Genomic DNA, 16,780 nt, shown 5'->3' on the forward strand with positions numbered 1-16,780 from the left:
TTTATTGAGGGTGGCTGAGCACAACTGACTGTGAAGAATAGTAATAAATTAAACAAAGTGTAACCAAAAAAGAAAGAAAACAACAAATCACACCAAAAAAACCCTCCAGAATAAAAGAATTGGCTGAAAATGCTTCAGTTTTGTTCTGGGAGAATTATATTCTCTCCTTTCAAGCTCTAACCGCCTTTCTTTGTTTTTGAAACTGGTTCTTCCTTTACCTAGTACAGTGTGTTGTCCACTTCTTTTTCAGTTTGCTTAATCTTCTTGAAAAAAAACTTGCATTTATCCTGCAGTAAATCCCCTTACTTAGTGCTTTATAAAGTCCTTTGAGTTGTTGTGGAGTTGGGGGAGGGGTTCCTTGTGAAATGTGGGGAAAACCAGGAAGGCTGTCCAAGTCCTTGTTGTATTTGTGCAATAGAAATCTGCAGGCAGATCTCGGGATCTTACCCAGAGTTTGTAGATCCAGTTTCTCATTATGCTCCAAGTTAAACAAAGTTTGTGCCAGCAAAGCTGCACCTGATGCCCTGCTGGCTCCTGCAGTGAGGCAGTTCCCTCTGGCAGCAGGAGGGGCGGGAGCTATAAGGGGGCTCTGCTGCTCCCGGGACAGATCTCTTTTCTCAGGCGGGAGGGAGGAGATGGAGTATTGGCCTGGGGGTTGTACAATAATTTCCCTGCTCCTAAAGGGCTCTGCAGGAAAAGGCTTTTTAGGAGCTGGTTGTGCATTCCTTTTCTGGATGTTTTTTGAGACATGATCAATAGTGCTGCTGCTTAAGTCCTGTTTGGATCTGATTATCAACAGCACAGAAAAACTCAGAATCACAAGGTCGCTTGTGCTTCTGATTAAACCCTTCGTGATCTGTGCCTTGGTCTGAGTTAGGAGACTTCTCACAGTTTGTGTAGAGATCCCAACCCATTGCAGTGAGCAGCCAACTGCTGTTCCACTAAACACTGGTCTAAAAACAAGGCCTTCTGGAGGAATTATGTTAGAAGCAGAATTAATTCCAGCCAGAATGTCTTCAAGGCACTGTAATCACTTAAAATACTACAGTCCATAGGAAAGATGTGTTTATTCAGCTGAACTAATTCATTTCCCCTCTCTCCTTCTGACATTTAAAATGTTTTATGTAGGTTAATTAGTCTAATTTATGGTAGTTGGAAACAGCCCTTTATCAGGAACCAGTGAATGTCAGGACAGTTTACCAGCACAAGTTACTGATTTTGAAGAGTTTGTGCTCGAGGAGAACATTGGGATTCCGGGGTCTTATGTAATATAATGGCCCTGGTTTAAAAAATAAAAATACCTTGGCTTGTGTAGTTTAAACATCTTCACTATAGGAAACCACATGTTTGTGTATAATTCAAGTTACAGAGCTCTAATGTAGAAAATGTCTGCAGGTCAGTTTATTGTGTGTAATAGTTCTGACTGTAAAATCTGTCTTGTTAAGATTTCTTTTCTTCTTTATTAAACAATGCTTCAGTCAGGGAAGTCTTAAAATGGACTCTAAATATTTATGCAGCACAAGGAGAAATTCCTCACAGCTCTTGAGGAGTAATTCCAGACGAGCCCTTGCCAGAGCCCCAGGAGAAGCTGCATTTTGTCCTGGTAAAGGCTGTGCTGGCACTTGGCATGGCTGCTCTTGCACTTGCTCAGCTGAGGCTTTGAGGAACAGAGCTCTGTGCTGTATTCTGAGTATTCTGTAGTAGAGAAGGGGTGCAGGGGCTGTTCTGGATTTGCCCATTTTGGCTGGCAAAACTGGGTTCAGTCCATCATCCACACAGGGCTTTCACTGGCTGGCGTACATGTCCTTGGAAGGGTCAGGCCAAGCTTGGCTCCTGAGCTTCCCCTCACCCCAAGTGGATGGGAGGGGCAGTATCAGCTCTGGAAGGAGGTGGAGCCTGGGCTGCCTTCTGCTTATTTTTCTTGTCTTAGAGCTTTATTTAGAGATGTTTCAGGGAAGGTTTTTGTGTTTGTAAAGGTCTCTTAGGTGTGTTTCAGGCAAGCCTTTTTGTGTTTCTGAGCGTGTCTGGGTTTGCATCATTTATAAGAAAAAGAAAATAGGGACCAGTAGGTAAATGTGGGATTGAGATGGATTCCAGGATGGATAATCCTGGGAGAGCTGAAGTGTCAGAAGGGTGCAGGGAGAGAAGTTGTGGGATCAGGGTCCTTCTCCCACTCAGTGCTAGCAAGTAAAGGGGATTAAAACCTGCACATGCAGCAGTTTATGGTTCTACCCTGACGCTGCTCTGGACAGACTTTGGGTGGAGAAAAGCTTGTGTGGTCAAGTGTGAACTCCTGGATTTTGCTCTTTCTTGAACCATAAATTTAATGCTCGCTAAATGGGAGAGTTCTGATAATTGTTGGACTTTGGGATTGATTTGTCTTGTTACCCCTGTGCTTACGTAAACTCACATATTCTGCCCTGGGCAGAATCATCAGCAGTGTTGCTGGCTGCTGAGCTGGCTGGGGGTGCTGAGCTTCAGGAGTTGTGTCCATGTGGAGCAGGTCATGGAAAGCTGTTGGGATGCAAGAGAACCATTGTGAACCATCACACGCTCAGAGGCTCTTTGCCCAGTGCAAGCTGGTGCCTTTCGTCCCTCTGGGGGTGTGCTGCACCCACATGGGAGTGTTTGCTCTGTTAAAATGCCTGGTGCAAAGAGGTCGGCTCCAGGCTCACCTGGAGGTGAGTTCTGCAGGGCAGAACTAGGCCAGGGTTTGAATCAGTCATGAGGGAGTTCAGTAAAATCTGCATTATTTTCCTTGAGAAGCCTGCCAGAATCCTTCAGTGGGAATGCAGCTGCTGGGAATGGTGCAGCCTCTCCAGGGGTTAACTTTGTGCCCCTCCCTGGTGCTCCTTTGTCACATCTCAAAAGTGCTGACAGATAAAGAACTGCATCACTTGCAGTTAATGCGCCTGAATTTTGAACAGGATCAGTTTTGAGTGAAGCTCTTGAAGTCAACTCGATTTCATTGTGGGGATCATGGAATTAAACTTGTATTGATTGTCATGCCCTTATCTTGTTGCTGGCTGTTGATTTTGTTTGGTTTGGATATTTTACATCTTTTGATAAGCTAAAATTGGATGTTGGGATACCTAAGTTCAGAGTACCTTGGCTGCAGGCCAGTTACCAGCATCCTGGCCCACGCCCACAGTCCTGCACTGTGCATTGTTTTCCTTGCCAGCACTCTGTACCCATCCTTTCCTTGGGTGCAGCTCCTGCTGTTGGGAGTGTTTCCACCTTGGGTTGTTCACTGTGCCCAGGTCTGCCCTTCCTAGTGCCGGTGCCAGCCTTCCTGTGGTGCCTGTCTAGGGTTCTGCTGGAAAACAACCCTGTGTGCAGAGCTGACCAGGGGCTGGAGATCTCTGCTCTGTGCAGAGCAAGGAGTAAACACTGGGAAAGCCACTGTTCCTGGCTGCTGCTCAGCTCCTCACCAGCCCTGCAACTCTAGAAGAAAGTGGCTGATTTTCCTTGCGAGGAATGCTGCCCCAAAATAGAGCTGGCAGCCCTTGGCCCCTTCCCACTGCTATAGGTCAGAGGTGTGCCTGGGACACTCCGCCTGGCACAAAACGTGGGCAGACCTTTGTGTGGAGCTGGGAAGCAGAGCCTGTGTCCCCCTGGGAGCGGGACAAGTGCTGTCAGCAGGGAGGGGGAACAGGGCTGGGATAGGGAGCCAGCAGTGATGGCAGTGCGGGGCTTTAGGGATGTCTTTGCCTCTGAGCTTGATTCTGACCTGGAGCCAGCTGGAGCACTGTTGACTCCTCTCTTTCCTAACTTTTTTTATTATATAATATCCAATATAATATCCAAAGTGCCTTTGGGTTTTTTTAAGCCCACCCTAGCCCATTACCTTCCAGATGGGCTTTTCCTGATGAAACAGAGCCTCTGCCTGGTCTGGTCAGAGCGTGGCTGGGCAGGTGGGTGGGCACTTGGGTGGCAGCAGGGCCACCACACACACAAGTGACCCCCTTTCTCTCTGGCTCTGTCGTGCACCAGCTCTTTGGCCTCTCCTAGCCTGGCCTGTCTCCTCTCTCTGGAGGATGGGAGGTAGGAACTGTGTTTGCCCATCATTCCTCACCATGGAATTGGCAGTGCCCTGTGAAGGCACAGGGCAGTGTTTGGTCACTGCTGACTCGGGCTGAATTCAGCCCCGTGACCTGGACGCAGGAGGCCACGTATCCTATTACTGAATCCTTCAGCCATCTCATCACCCAGCTCTGGTTACAGGAGCTGTACAGGGGTGAAGTGCAGTTTGGGGCTGGTTAGTTTGTGTTTACAGCAGACTGTGGGGTGTCCTGGTCACAGACTGGGTGCTGACGGGCTCTTTTTCCCTTGCAGTTCGCAGTGTTGATGTGGGTTTTCACTTATGTTGGTGCCTTGTTCAATGGTCTGACATTACTGATCCTGGGTAAGTGTTTGCATTGTGTTACACACCAGGCACACAAAATAACCCTGGGAAAGCAGTGGGGTCTGGTCAACACTGGGAGGCTGATCTGTAGCCTTAAGATGTTGCACTTTTAGGTTTGTTGTGTTTTTTTGTTTTTTTTTTTTTTTTTTTTTTTTTTTTTTTTTTTTTGGAATAACACAACAGAACAGCTACTTTTAAGTTGTGTGGTTGAATTCCTTGGGATTGCTGATTTCCAGACATTACACTGTTTACAGGCAGGTTTGCTGTGCTTGTCCATGTCAGGGTCAACCTGCCCTGAATGTCCTTGCTGTGCTGGGGCTTTGGAGGAAGTGCAAGATTTGCTGTGGCCCTGTCTCACTGCAGGATTTATTTCTTGTATCCCAGAGCAGGCTGGCTTCAGGTGTCAGAACCAACTGATGCCTGAGCAGCCTTTGAGAAGAATTTGCATAACCCACAGTGAAAAAGTGGCCTGTGACCAGACTTGTACTGTGGTGAGACCTGGAGAACAGCCCAGGCTCTCCTTAACAGGGATTATTGAATTTACTGGCCAACAATTGGTGCGTGGGGCTTAGTTACTCCTTGTTCTTGTACCTTTTTGCAAGACATGCTGAGGTGTGGAAACCAGTTCTTGTTCTGCCTGAACACCATCCCTGTTCTCAATATTTATACATGTGACGTGCTCTTTTCCAGCTTTGATTTCGCTCTTCAGTGTTCCTGTTATTTATGAGAGACATCAGGTGAGTGTTTAATAGAATTCATTAAATGTTTCATAAAATCAGCTCTGGTGAAGCAAAACCAGAAGCAAATAATTAATTAAAATTAATTTCAGTCTTCTGAAATATTTAAAGCCTTTTAAAATAGGCCTTTACCCAGGAGCCAGGGCCAGGGAAAGCTAGTTCAGTTTGAAGTTCAGATTGTGTGTGCTTTCCCTTTTCCTGCTTGGTAGAAGTGGAAGAAGTTTCCCCAGCAAAAAGTCCTGGAAAAGGCTGGATGAACCTGGAGGCCTTTTCTGCTGGTCCAGCCTTGGTCAGGACTGGAGCAGCACAGGGTATGGTGTGTTAATCCTGCTGTACCTCTTGGAGCTGCTATTCAGGATTGGTGTCCCAAAGCTCTGTGGAATTTGTAGCCCTGGCAAAAACAGGAGGTGGGAGCTGCTTGGTCTAGTCCAGTGCTGCTCTTAGGGAGAGACTCCCATGTAAAAGGAGGAGGGAAGAAGGAGCCAAAGTAAAATGCTTTTGATCAAATTATGGCCAGGGCTGATCTTGGGCAGGTCACTGCACAGGAGGGGGGAGCCAGCTCTGGCTTAGCTGTTTGTCTCCCCTTTCAGCAACGAGGCCGCTGTGGGCCGGGCGGGGACTGGAGGGAGGCAGGAGCAGATGGTGAAGCCTCATGGGGTCCTGCCCCAGCTCCTCCCCCACGGGGAAAGGGAGCCCTGGAGCCCCAAGGCAGGAGCATGGACAGTGTGTGTGGGGCTTAGCCCAAGCTGCTCAATCCTCTGGCCAGGCTGCAGCCTAAGCTGGTTACCTGGCCCAGCCCAGCTAAGCAGCTTTTGCTGCTCCTGTGGGGCCCAGAGGGGCCCAGCCCTGCATCCACAACTGGGGATTGATTCTGGTGGGTGCATTCTTGGAGTTCTGGCATCACCCTGGGAAATACCCCTGGCTGAGCTCCCACTTGCCCCAGAGTTCTGTGGGACTCTGCCAGGCTGCAAAGGGGGAACTCGACTGTAACTTCTGTCTGCTTCTATTCCAGGCCCAAATTGACCATTACCTGGGACTTGTGAACAAGAATGTCAAAGATGCCATGGCCAAGTGAGTTGGTTTGGGTTTATTTGTTTCCCTTTGGACTGATGACAGTGCCTGGCACATGTGGCACTCCTGTCTAGGACTAATGTGTTCTCCATGTGCCAGGCCATGGAGTCTAAGAGGTCTCTAAGTCTGGACTGGTTAGGAAATGAGCCTCTATTATTTCTAATGGAAATCTGTGTATTTCAACCCATGAGTGGCACCTGAGCCCCTCAGCAGGTGCAGCTGAGGGCAGGGAGTGAGGAGCTCAGCAGTTTCATTGGGCTCTGAGGATAAAACTGTGTGTTGAGGGTTCTTCTCACACGTTGCTGTTTCTAAGATTGTGTTTAACCTTCTCTTTTTTGTCTGTTACTCAAACTTACTTTTGTCTGTTTCCTTCTTCCTCTTTCAGGATCCAAGCAAAGATCCCGGGGTTGAAGCGCAAAACTGAGTAAAAGAAGCCTGAAGCAACTTACCAATAGGAAGTTCATCTTTTAAGGGGGAAAAATACTCATTGGATTTACACGGGGAGGGTCAGGGAATAGCAAACCCCTTGACATTGCAGTGCAATTTCACAGATCTTTATTTTTTAGCAACGCAGTGTTTGAGGAAAAATAACTGTTTTGACTGCCATGTGTTTCATCATCTTAAGTATTGTAAGCTGCTATGTATGGATCTAAAACTAATCATCTTTCCTTATCCTGTGTGCAGCACTGGCTAATACAAACGACTGAGACAGCTGTACATTTGCTTCATCAGAGGTAGTTCCTGCTGCGTTCCGGAGGTGTGGAGCAGGTGGGGCAGAGGAGAACACTTCCCAGTTTGTGCACTGTGTATGGTCTGTGTAGATTGATGCAGATTTTTCTAAAATGAGATGTTTTAGAAGAATATACCAGTTTAGCAAGTTTTGAAAAATCTTGCCTTTTTGGTATGAGTATAGCTGTATTGTGATTTTATTGTTTTATCAATTGCCAATATATATATATGTGTTTCACAAAGCTTAGATCTTTCAGCTGCTCCACAGTGCTTTGTACTTCAGAGAACTGACTGAGGCCTGGACGAGCTCCAGAGCACACAAGCTTGAGAAACTAAAAAGTCTCTGTAAACACTGGCATCTGTTGGAAACAACAAAAGAGAGATGAACAAAGAACCTCCACATAGAGTAAAAGAAAATTACAGCATACACTTTGTTGCACAAACGTACAGTAGTTGATCTTGAGCAAATAATTCTCCAGCTCTCAGACTCTGATAATCTGTGGACCGAGTATCTAATGCTGCAAATGTTGTTTGGAAACTTAAAGCCCTGTCCTGTTATGCAAGAAATGATAAGTGAAAATTTATACACTTGCAGTTTGAGCTGTACTGAACTAAGTCTGTGGAATGCATTGTGAAATGTAAAAAAAAAACCCAACAAAAAAAGCAAAAAAAAAAAAAAAACCAACCAAACCAACCCCAAAACCCCAAGTATCAATAAAGCTTATAGACATAAAATAAGACCGGTATTTGGCTTTCTTGAGGCAAGTTTAATACATTTGTGTTTATTTGAAGGTCGTTGTGATAAATATCCATTGTCCATGGTGGTGGCAGTAGTGTCTGAGTAGAGCGCGGTGCAGGGTGGGTTTGTCACGGTCCCTTTTCTCTCTCTGCAGTGTGAAGGAGTTGCTCAGGGGCAGCTCCAGGGTCCCAGGGAGCTCTGGAGGGTGTTGGGTTCTTGGACTTCTGAGACAGGAGTGGTCAATGCCATTTTCAAGTTTGAAGGAAATAAGTCCCAGTAATCTTTCCAGATCAATGTGTTGATTTAAGAGCTGGATATTGAAAACTTGTGTACAAATTTATTTGAGATGCAGATTTTAAATGAATGGCTTCTTGGCCATTGAAAAATACAAATTCATGCATTACTATTTCAGTTTACCATGAAATACAGCATCACTTCTGAGCATTTCATACAGGAAGCCAGACCATAGAAACATACAAACCGTAAGTGTTTTCCTGACAGACACTATTGCTTGAAGATATTTCTCACATCACTGTTGGTTAATTCATTCTGCCACACAACTGGTTTTATTTGGGATACAATCAACACGGAAGGAAGGCAAACATGAGTGGTTACAACATAGGCAGAGGTGCCCACTGATGGCAGCACCTGACAGAACAGGATTTGATCCCGAAGGTTTCTTTAAAAAAAAGACTGCATAGGGACTCGTACTGTGTATCTGACAAACTGCTCTGCTGTATAGTCATATAAGGCATTAATAAATTCAATTGTAAAAAAAAAAAAAAAGGTGATTCTTTGAGGTTGCTGAAGCACTTTGTGTGTTAAACAGGAATCCACTCCTTTAATGGGATGTTTTTGCTACTTTTCTATGCAGAGGTGGGCAGCAGAAACGGACTGGCAGGAAGGTTCCAGAGTTCAAAATCCTATTGTCCTGAACTGGGACTAAAGCACTATTGCTTTTCAGAGACTACATGTAAGTCTAAATGGTTTATTTTGGCCTTTATTTCTTTTAATTAAGAAAGGTAATTCCAAACTATGGATGTTGTTCCATGCCTGGAATCTTAAATAGCTTAAATACATATTTCGATACTGCCCATATCTGCTATTCCTTTCTAAACTTTCTCCAAGTCCACTGTCCCTTGAGTTTTTGGTTTTGACAAAATGTTGTAAAAAAGTAGTGATAGGCTTGAGTTGCCTTTTGGGAATATCTGTCTGTGGTTCCACTTCCCCACAGTGTCAGCTGTCCCCCAGGCCAGGACAACGCGCTCTTTGGGGTGAGGGAGAAGCAGGGATGGGGAGAGGAGGCCAGAGTGAGCCAGGATGAACTTTTCCCAAAAAAAAAAGCTGCATTTCCTGGTACTGGGGATTTTATGTTCTGCTTACAAGCAGCACGGACTGGCTGGAGGACACACACAGCCCTGCTATAGGGACATTCCAGGGATTCCTTTGGAGGCTTAGGATGCCCCTCCAGAACAGGAAATAGGGACTGATGGAGGCTTTCCTACCAGGCCGAGATTCTGGCTGGCCACTGCCTGTAGGAGTGTAAAGCACATTTTCCCAGAAATGGGGAGCATGCAGGAACACTTGGGGAATGGCTCCCTCAGTCTTGGTATTAAAATGTCTTGAACCAAGTCTGTCCAAACCCTCTCCTCTCACTCACTGTTGGAGTTCAGCTTGCACTCTCTGCTGGCTGCAGGAGCAGCTGCCCAGGAACTGGAATGCCGTCACTTTGGCCTGCTGACAGCACAGAGCCGCTCGCTGTCCAGAACAGTGGGGAATTCACTTGTGAAGGTATAGAAACCAAGCAGAAACCAGGGATAATGTAAGTACCCAGCTGGAAAAGGTGAGAATGGTTTAGCCCTCCTCTGGGTGAGAGTCATAGCACCGTGTGTGGAAAGCAGGTGGGGGGAGGCAAAGCTGCCGCCCAAACTACTAGAAAATTATTCCAAGGCACTTCATGGATAGAAAATTCTGCCAAGTATATATATTTAAAAACAAAATGGACTTAAAAAAAAAGGTTACTTTGCTCCTTCAATTAATGAAAGCTGAAGGGTGGCCTCCCCCCTCCCCAGCCTGCTCATTAAATGCTCCCAGCTTTACTGAGTGCACCAAATTGGAGTTTTAAGCAGGTGTGGTTAAAACCCACCCACTTCTTGAACTTTGTTCAAGCCACAAATTTGGAAATTAAAGGGCCCAGCCTTTTGTCAATGTTTTCTCCCTTTTCAGACATGGTTTGAACAACACAGTATTAGGCAAAAGCAGCTTTGTGAGTGAACTGTTCATCCCTTTGGGATCCCCAGGTTACCCTTCAAACCTCAGCTTCCTTCGCAAGGGCGTCGGGCTTTCCAACGCCAGCTCCCATTCCCTGTCAGTACGTTGGGATGAGTGATCTGGAAATGTCAGCCTGCAGCAGGGCTGGGATTCCTGCAGCCGGAGGGGCATCCCCAGCTGTCCCAGCCAGCGCAGCCCTCACCAGGGCAGGACAGCAGCAGCCAGAGGCTGGCTCAGAGGCAGCGCCACACGAACACACTGTGGAGACAGGAGGGAGAGCAGGCATCGGCCTTCAGCACAGCCCAGTGAGACAGGAGCGGAAGATAAACACACTGGGTGTGAATACATTCTGTGTGTGTGTGTGTGTGTGTGTGAACTACACTCCGTGCACACTGTCACTCTGTGTGTGTGCGCCTCTGCAGCTGGGGGCTGTGTTTACTGTGTCTGAATGTGTCCTGTGTGTGTGTGCACTGTGTATGTGTGCAGTGTGTGCACACTTTATGTGTCTCTGTGTGTGTGTGCAGAGTGTCTGTGTGTGCACCGTGCACGTCAGTGTTCTCTTTGTGCATCTCTGTGTGTGCCCTGTGGAGCTACAGTGTGTGTGCACTGTGTGTATCCACGCCTGCTGTGTGAGCACACTGCATGGCCATGTGTGCACACTGTGGTTGTGCACTGTGGATGTGCAGTGCATGTGTGGGGGGTGTCTGTGTGTGTCACATTACTGCGGCTGTGTGTGATTGTGTGTGATTGTGTGTGTGACTCTGGTCTGTGTGCATGGCCCTGTGTGTCTGTGTTTGTGTGGCTCTGTGTGCTGTGTCCCTGTGTGCGTGTGTGTCTCAGTCTCCATCTGTCTGGCACTGGCTCTGTCTCTGTGTGTGTTGTTCCTCCTGTTCCCCGTGCCCCACTCCGGCCCCAGTTACCTGCAGTCGTCCCCTCCGGTGCTCACCACGAACTTGTCATCGTGCGAGAAGCGGATGTTGGTGACATGTGCCGAGTGCCCGAAGTACCGCTTGTGTTTGGCCTGTGGGACAGGACAGCAGCTCAGGGATGGCACCAGGCACAGCTCTGTGCCCACAGCCATCCTGAGCCCGAGGCCTTTTCACTCCGTGGGAGCTGCCTGTGGATGGATTGTGCTGTTTGGATGCTGTAGGAGCTGCCCAGGGGACAGCCCAAGCAGCTTGGATGCTGTAGGAGTTTCCCAGGGATGGATGACGCTGGTTGGGTGCTGTAACTGGTGCTGAGGAGTTTGGGAAAAGCAAAAGCTGCTCAGATGAAAATAAAACAGGCACTTACAAATTTCTCTGTGCATGGGAAGTCAAACAGCTTCACCAGCCCGAAGTCGTCTCCCGTGACTATATTCAGGCCAGCGTGGGTCACACAGGCGCAGTTGACATCTGCTTTATCTGCATTTCGTGGCCAGATCCCAATGACTTCATCTCCAAGAATGCTGTTCCAAAACCAAGGTAAATAAAAGACATTAGACCATAAGACTTAACTTGCTGCTGCTCTTCCACAGGGTGCTGAGCCAACACAGCTCAGGAATAAAAAATCCCTGCATTTAAAATAAAATTGTCCCCTCTAAATGATTGCCTTGAGCTCATCGTGGCCACACGTCATTTTTGTGTGATTCTTAAGGCAATCTCTATCCATAAACCCTGAGGTTTATTTCCCATGAAACCATTGCCATCATTCTATGCCAGCATCTTCTGCAGCTCTGGTGTCTGTGAGCCTCCCCCCAGGATTTCTGAGTGCAGTGTTCTCTTAGCCATGAGTTCCTGAATGAGGGAATGCTTGTCTGGATGTCGACTCTTTCTCAGAAATCAGTGTTCTGCCCCTGGCTTCAGTCCTCTGTAATCATTTACCCAGAGTCACTGACTGAGGCATCTGCCCCTCCCACCAGCTGTCAGGAGTCCTCAAGAATAGGGAATTTGGGGCAGATTTTTATGCCAGCAGAGCAGTCAGAGTAGGAGGATTCTCATTTACCTTCTCCTCGCCCTGCCTGGTTCTCACCCACTGTCAGCTCTCCCTTTGGCCTGTCCCACTTCTCACAGGAAGAGCACAGCCACAGTTCTGCAATGCTGGGGGGAGATTCCTGTGTTCATCCACATCAGGAAATGTATTCCAATGACACTCAAAACTCCTTAACACAATCAGTGCACATTTCCAGGCCTTCTGTGCTGCTGGTGTTTGCTGATGTGTGACAAGGCAGCCTGGAGGGGCCCAGAGGCATGGGAGGGGCCAGGGACAAGTGGCAACTAGCCACTGTGGCTCTGTGACAGCCCCTGGTGTAATTAGCACAGCACTAATTACTACAGACACCAAACAGCCACAGCTGTGTGTAAAATCCCAAGGGTGTCAGGTGGAGCTCTGAGGAAGCAGAGCCCGGGTGCGCTCGCAGGTTTGCCAGGCCCTGGGGACATGTCAGCATTTCCACACTCAAACCTGTGCCCTCGTCCCAGTTCTGGCCCCACGCTCTCGTTGAGTGTTACCTGGTCCATGTGGCCCAGGTGATTTTCTCTATGACTGCAGGGTCTGTGATTTGCTTTCCCAGTGGCACCTCATGAACTTGACGCTTGTAGGCTCCTGTGGATACCTGAGAGTGGAAAAGGAAAAGCCTGGAAGCTCTGCTATAAATAACATATTTTTCTTTAAGATTTCCATCAGTCTCACCAGGTTTTATGAGGAATTAAACATCTAGGGATAACATTTCTCTTTTTTCCTCATTAGCTGGAATTCAACATGTGCCATATGAAGGAATAACAATGTCACAGGATGATGATGGAAGGAGGTGTTCAGAGCTGACAGATTTTCTTTCACTTCTATACTTTACTTTATCTCAACCCAATTTTACTAAATTGGAAACATTTCTAAAGGAAACCCCCCAAATTAACCCTCTCTCTCCCAGGCTCAGAGAGGAAGAGAACTGCTTTTGCATGGTTATAATCCACAATTTCCTTTTCAGTGTTGTACCTGTTCCATTAACCTGGGATAATGCTTTGCTCTTAGCACAGCTCATGCCTCCATCTCCTTATGGTGGCACAAGAAATCCGAGCACTCCAGGGGCTATCCCAGACGTACCTGGATATACCTGCTGTCTGCAGAGAAGTCCATCTGTATGACAAAACTGGCAATGTCCTTGCAGTAGCCAATTCGGTTTAGGGTTGTGCCTTGAGTGAGATCATAAAAATCCACAGTATGTTCTTGTGAGCCCACTGCCAAAAACCTGTTATCTGGGCTGATTCTAGACAATGAAACATGGAGAGGGGATGTCACTGCCTGTTTTGGTGCAAGATTTGATTTTGTTTCTCATGCTAACAGTAACTTTGTTTACTGGAAAACATGAAAAGTCTTCTATTGACAGCAAGACAGAACTCAAATGAAACCTTGTTGCTTAACAGCAGAGGAAGACTAAAGATATCTCTAACAGTGGGCAGGGTTAGATGGGATATTGGGAAGGAATATTGTGAGGGTGGGGAGGCCCTGGCACAGGCTGCCCAGAGAAGCTGTGGCTGCCTCATCCCTGGAAGTGTCCAAGGCCAGGTTGAACGGTGCTTGGTGCAACCTGGGATAGTGGGAGGTGTCCCTGCCATGGCAGGGGGTGGCACTGGATGAGCTTTAAGGCCCCTTCCAACCTAGACCATTCCATGGCTCTCTTCTATATTGTTTGTAGTTAAGTGATGTTAATATTGCACTCACATAAAGCCACAGCACAGTGTGCAGAGTGACACTAATCCTCTGGGAGTCAGTGACAGAAACTGCAATTTGGAAAATTAATTCCCATAATCACAGCTGTGCAGTGTGGATGTAACTGAATTCATGCACCACCACAATGCCCCTCTCCAGCTCACACAGGTTTCAACAAACATGGACTAAGAAAACCTCTGCAAATGCACCTGGGACTCGATGGCCATTTCCTTGAGCCAGAGCCGTGTATTTTGAGCACTTCCTACCTGATGTCCTGAATTGCAGACTTCCTGTCCCGCTTCTTGCCCCACACCTTGAGGCTGTTGACCAGCAGGACGACGAACTCTCCGTTCCTCATGCCGATGGCCACCATCTCGCCGTCGGGGCTGTACGCGGCGCAGCGCGCGGGGTGCCCCAGGCTCACCTTGTTCACCAGCTTCTGCGGGGACACACGCAACAGGCTCACACCTCCCCAGCACACGGAAAGCTTCCAAACACAAAGTATAAAACTCACTTAATTCAAAACAAATCATCTCTGTTTCCCTCTAAACATAAACCTGAAATGTCACACCGAGACTCGCATCCCACCAGGCATCTGTCACTAAGCAGACTTCAAAATCGAGATGTGATTCAGATGGGGGCTTCATGTTTGCATTATTTTGTAGGGTGACATCCAGTTTCACACCAGACAAAGGTCTGTTTAGCAGAAAGAGCTGAAAAACCAATTTCCTACTTTGTTTCAAAGGTGACTTTGACAGCTGCAACAACTGCTGACTGGCACAGAGCTTTCCCATTTCATTGGATATGTGAAAACATCCTAGAAAGCTCTTACATTTTCACCTAGCTGGTTGTATTTATAATATATTAATTTTCCTCATTAAAAATTATCCTTGTCAGCTCAGGTAGCAACCTTGTGAAAAGGTTTATGCTGGCTAAAATGAGCAGAAACCTTTCTGGTAGGTTTTTTTTTATTAATGTTTTATTCGTTATTTTTTAAAATGGTTGTTGTTAGTCAATCTGACTTGGAAAAACCCCTGAGGCAACATGCTGAGCTCCAAAGGAAGGCTCTGAAGAGGAGGGATCCATCCCTGCCAGGAGGGTGGAATGATGGGCAGGGGCTCTGTATGTGACAGCACAATTTGTGTCACCCGGACTGGCAACATGGAATTAAAATGCCTCCTTGATCCCCCAGCCTGCAGATTTAGATTAAAATAAGCAATGCCCAACAAGAGGCACTCCAAGGGCAGGTGTGCTGGTGAATCCCCGCATTCCTCTGGGAGTGCTGGCTGTGGGACAGCCCAGCACCTCTCCCACAGCAAGGATTCGCCTTTGCACTCACAGCAAGGCAAGAACTGGGGCAAAACAGGACCAAACCCTGCTCAGGACAGAGGCAAAATCCTGCTCTCATTCCAGGGCTGCTCAAAGGCACAGGTGGAAAATGGATGCTTGGATAAAATGTTCATTTTTAATCACACACCTTTACGTTCACGGTACTCACTTTGTCCGACAGGTCCCAGATCCTGGCTGTTCCGTCGTTGCTTGCAGAGATAAATATGTCTTTGGAGGGGTGAGTTGCCAAGCCCCAGATTTCCCCTTCCATGTGACAGTCAATTAACAAGTTTGAGGCAGCATTTTTTTCTCCTACTTCAAGGATTTCTCCATCTTTCGTTCCCACTAAGATTTTCCCCTGTTTGTAGCCAAAGAAAAAGAGTGGAGACAGATGGTCAGTGTAACAGTAACTGCCATGGTTTAAACTTCCAGGGCTTTCTTAGCAAATACTTGGAAAAAGCATAAACAGAGGAAGTTTGGAATTGGTTAATGGCTACTTGGATTGGAAATACAAAACAACATTCTTCAGTGGTGGTGTTATCAAGGAATGTGTCAGATTCCCAGGCAAAGTGAAACAGAGACCATCCCTGGAGCGGTCGGCTGGACAGGTCCATCCTGCGCAGCATCACGTGCTCCTTTCTCATTTCCAGTTTAAACACTTGCTCAGGAGTGACTGCAGCAAGTCAAATTACTCCATTATTTCTCCTGTGTTCCACTTTACCAAAGCTCAAGGTCTCTCAGTAACTCCCAGTGGGGGTTTTGTGACTTTGAAAGAACCAGCGGAAGCTGTGCTCCGCTGTGCCTGGGGAAGCAGCTGAGCTGTGCCCTCTGCCCCCGCGGCCCCGGCTGCCCCGGAGGAAGGGCCGCTGCTCACCTTGCCCCGGCACACGGAGCGCACGCACTCGATGAGCTGCCCGGTCTCCAGCTGGAAGGCTCGGCACCGCTTCATCTCCTGGTCCCACAGCTTCACTGCTCCCCCCTCCTTCGTGCTGCAAAGGAGGCCTGGTGTCACCTGGATGGCTCCTTTGCACATGGAAATCCCACCAATCCCACCAGTACTTTTCTGCTTAAATCACAAAACTTACATTGATCCACCCTCCACTCTATATAAGGACACTTCTCTATGATGCAATGAGAAGTAAATAACAAAAAACTAAATGCTTTCACACTTCATGTTTTAAACAGCACCATAATTTGTACAAACCAAACTGTTCTCTTGTCACGTATCTCAAACCTCTGTTTCTTGGCAAACATGTTACTTGTGGTAACCCCAAGACGTGCAGCATCTCCACTGGGAGAGGCTGTCTGTAGTTTGACAGAACTAACAAATGAAGAAAACTCCACTTATGGCAGGAGCTCAGGCAACAAGGACCTTATCCAGGTGTTTGGACCAATCCCTAAGAGGTTCAGAGTGTCCTTGGCATGGAACATGCGTGTGTGGAACCCTCAAGTGTCCTCCTTTAGTCCTTCACTTACTGAGCCATCTGGGCAGGTTGTGCAAAATTGAGAGTGAAACTGCTACAGCACAGAGACCATTTATCTCTGGGGTGCTGGATAAATAATGAAAACAAAACCACACAAGAGAGACAGAAGTTGGGCACTTTAGGAAGATTCTGCGTCTTACGGCCTCTCCTTCCCTCCGGTGACAATGAGCCCGTCCCGCAGAGTCGTGTACATGGTGAACACTGGTCCTGTGTGAGCTTTGGCCACCAGCCTGACCAGGAAATGATCCTTCCACACGTAGACATCTCCATTTATGGCACCAGTGAAGGTGAGGTTATTCTGCAACAGACAGCAGCAACCTCTGCTACAACA

At 47.4% G+C, this 16,780-nt stretch overlaps 2 protein-coding genes across 16 annotated transcripts in view; one reads left to right on the forward strand and one right to left on the reverse strand.

Moving 5' to 3' along the window:
• The window catches only part of RTN4 (reticulon 4), a 40,791-nt gene extending 33,114 nt beyond the window's left edge, over positions 1–7,677 (forward strand). For 4 of the 6 annotated variants that reach the window (XM_032103839.1, XM_032103840.1, XM_032103841.1 and 1 more), the window contains 4 exons: positions 4,336–4,405; positions 5,096–5,142; positions 6,155–6,213; positions 6,599–7,604. In XM_032103839.1, coding sequence (XP_031959730.1) covers positions 4,336–4,405; positions 5,096–5,142; positions 6,155–6,213; positions 6,599–6,641 — 219 coding nt within the window. In that variant the 3' untranslated portion in view covers positions 6,642–7,604. Of the gene's footprint in view, positions 1–4,335; positions 4,406–5,095; positions 5,143–6,154; positions 6,214–6,598 lie in introns of all 6 variants that reach the window. The other 2 variants (XM_032103843.1, XM_032103845.1) reach the window with 1 other exon arrangement.
• An 11-nt stretch (positions 7,678–7,688) lies between these two features.
• Positions 7,689–16,780, reverse strand: part of EML6 (EMAP like 6) — a 90,950-nt gene continuing 81,858 nt past the window's right edge. For 6 of the 10 annotated variants that reach the window (XM_032103829.1, XM_032103831.1, XM_032103834.1 and 3 more), the window contains 9 exons: positions 16,590–16,747; positions 15,840–15,954; positions 15,135–15,323; positions 13,903–14,123; positions 13,031–13,193; positions 12,442–12,545; positions 11,246–11,399; positions 10,873–10,973; positions 7,689–10,210 (listed from right to left, as the gene is read on the reverse strand). In XM_032103829.1, the coding sequence (XP_031959720.1) occupies positions 10,186–10,210; positions 10,873–10,973; positions 11,246–11,399; positions 12,442–12,545; positions 13,031–13,193; positions 13,903–14,123; positions 15,135–15,323; positions 15,840–15,954; positions 16,590–16,747 (1,230 nt within the window). In that variant the 3' untranslated portion in view covers positions 7,689–10,185. The remainder of the gene's footprint in view (positions 10,211–10,872; positions 10,974–11,245; positions 11,400–12,441; positions 12,546–13,030; positions 13,194–13,902; positions 14,124–15,134; positions 15,324–15,839; positions 15,955–16,589; positions 16,748–16,780) is intronic. The other 4 variants (XM_032103838.1, XM_032103837.1, XM_032103836.1 and 1 more) reach the window with 1 other exon arrangement.

The sequence above is a fragment of the Corvus moneduloides genome, chromosome 3 (assembly GCF_009650955.1).
Source record: "Corvus moneduloides isolate bCorMon1 chromosome 3, bCorMon1.pri, whole genome shotgun sequence".
NCBI lineage: Eukaryota > Metazoa > Chordata > Aves > Passeriformes > Corvidae > Corvus > Corvus moneduloides.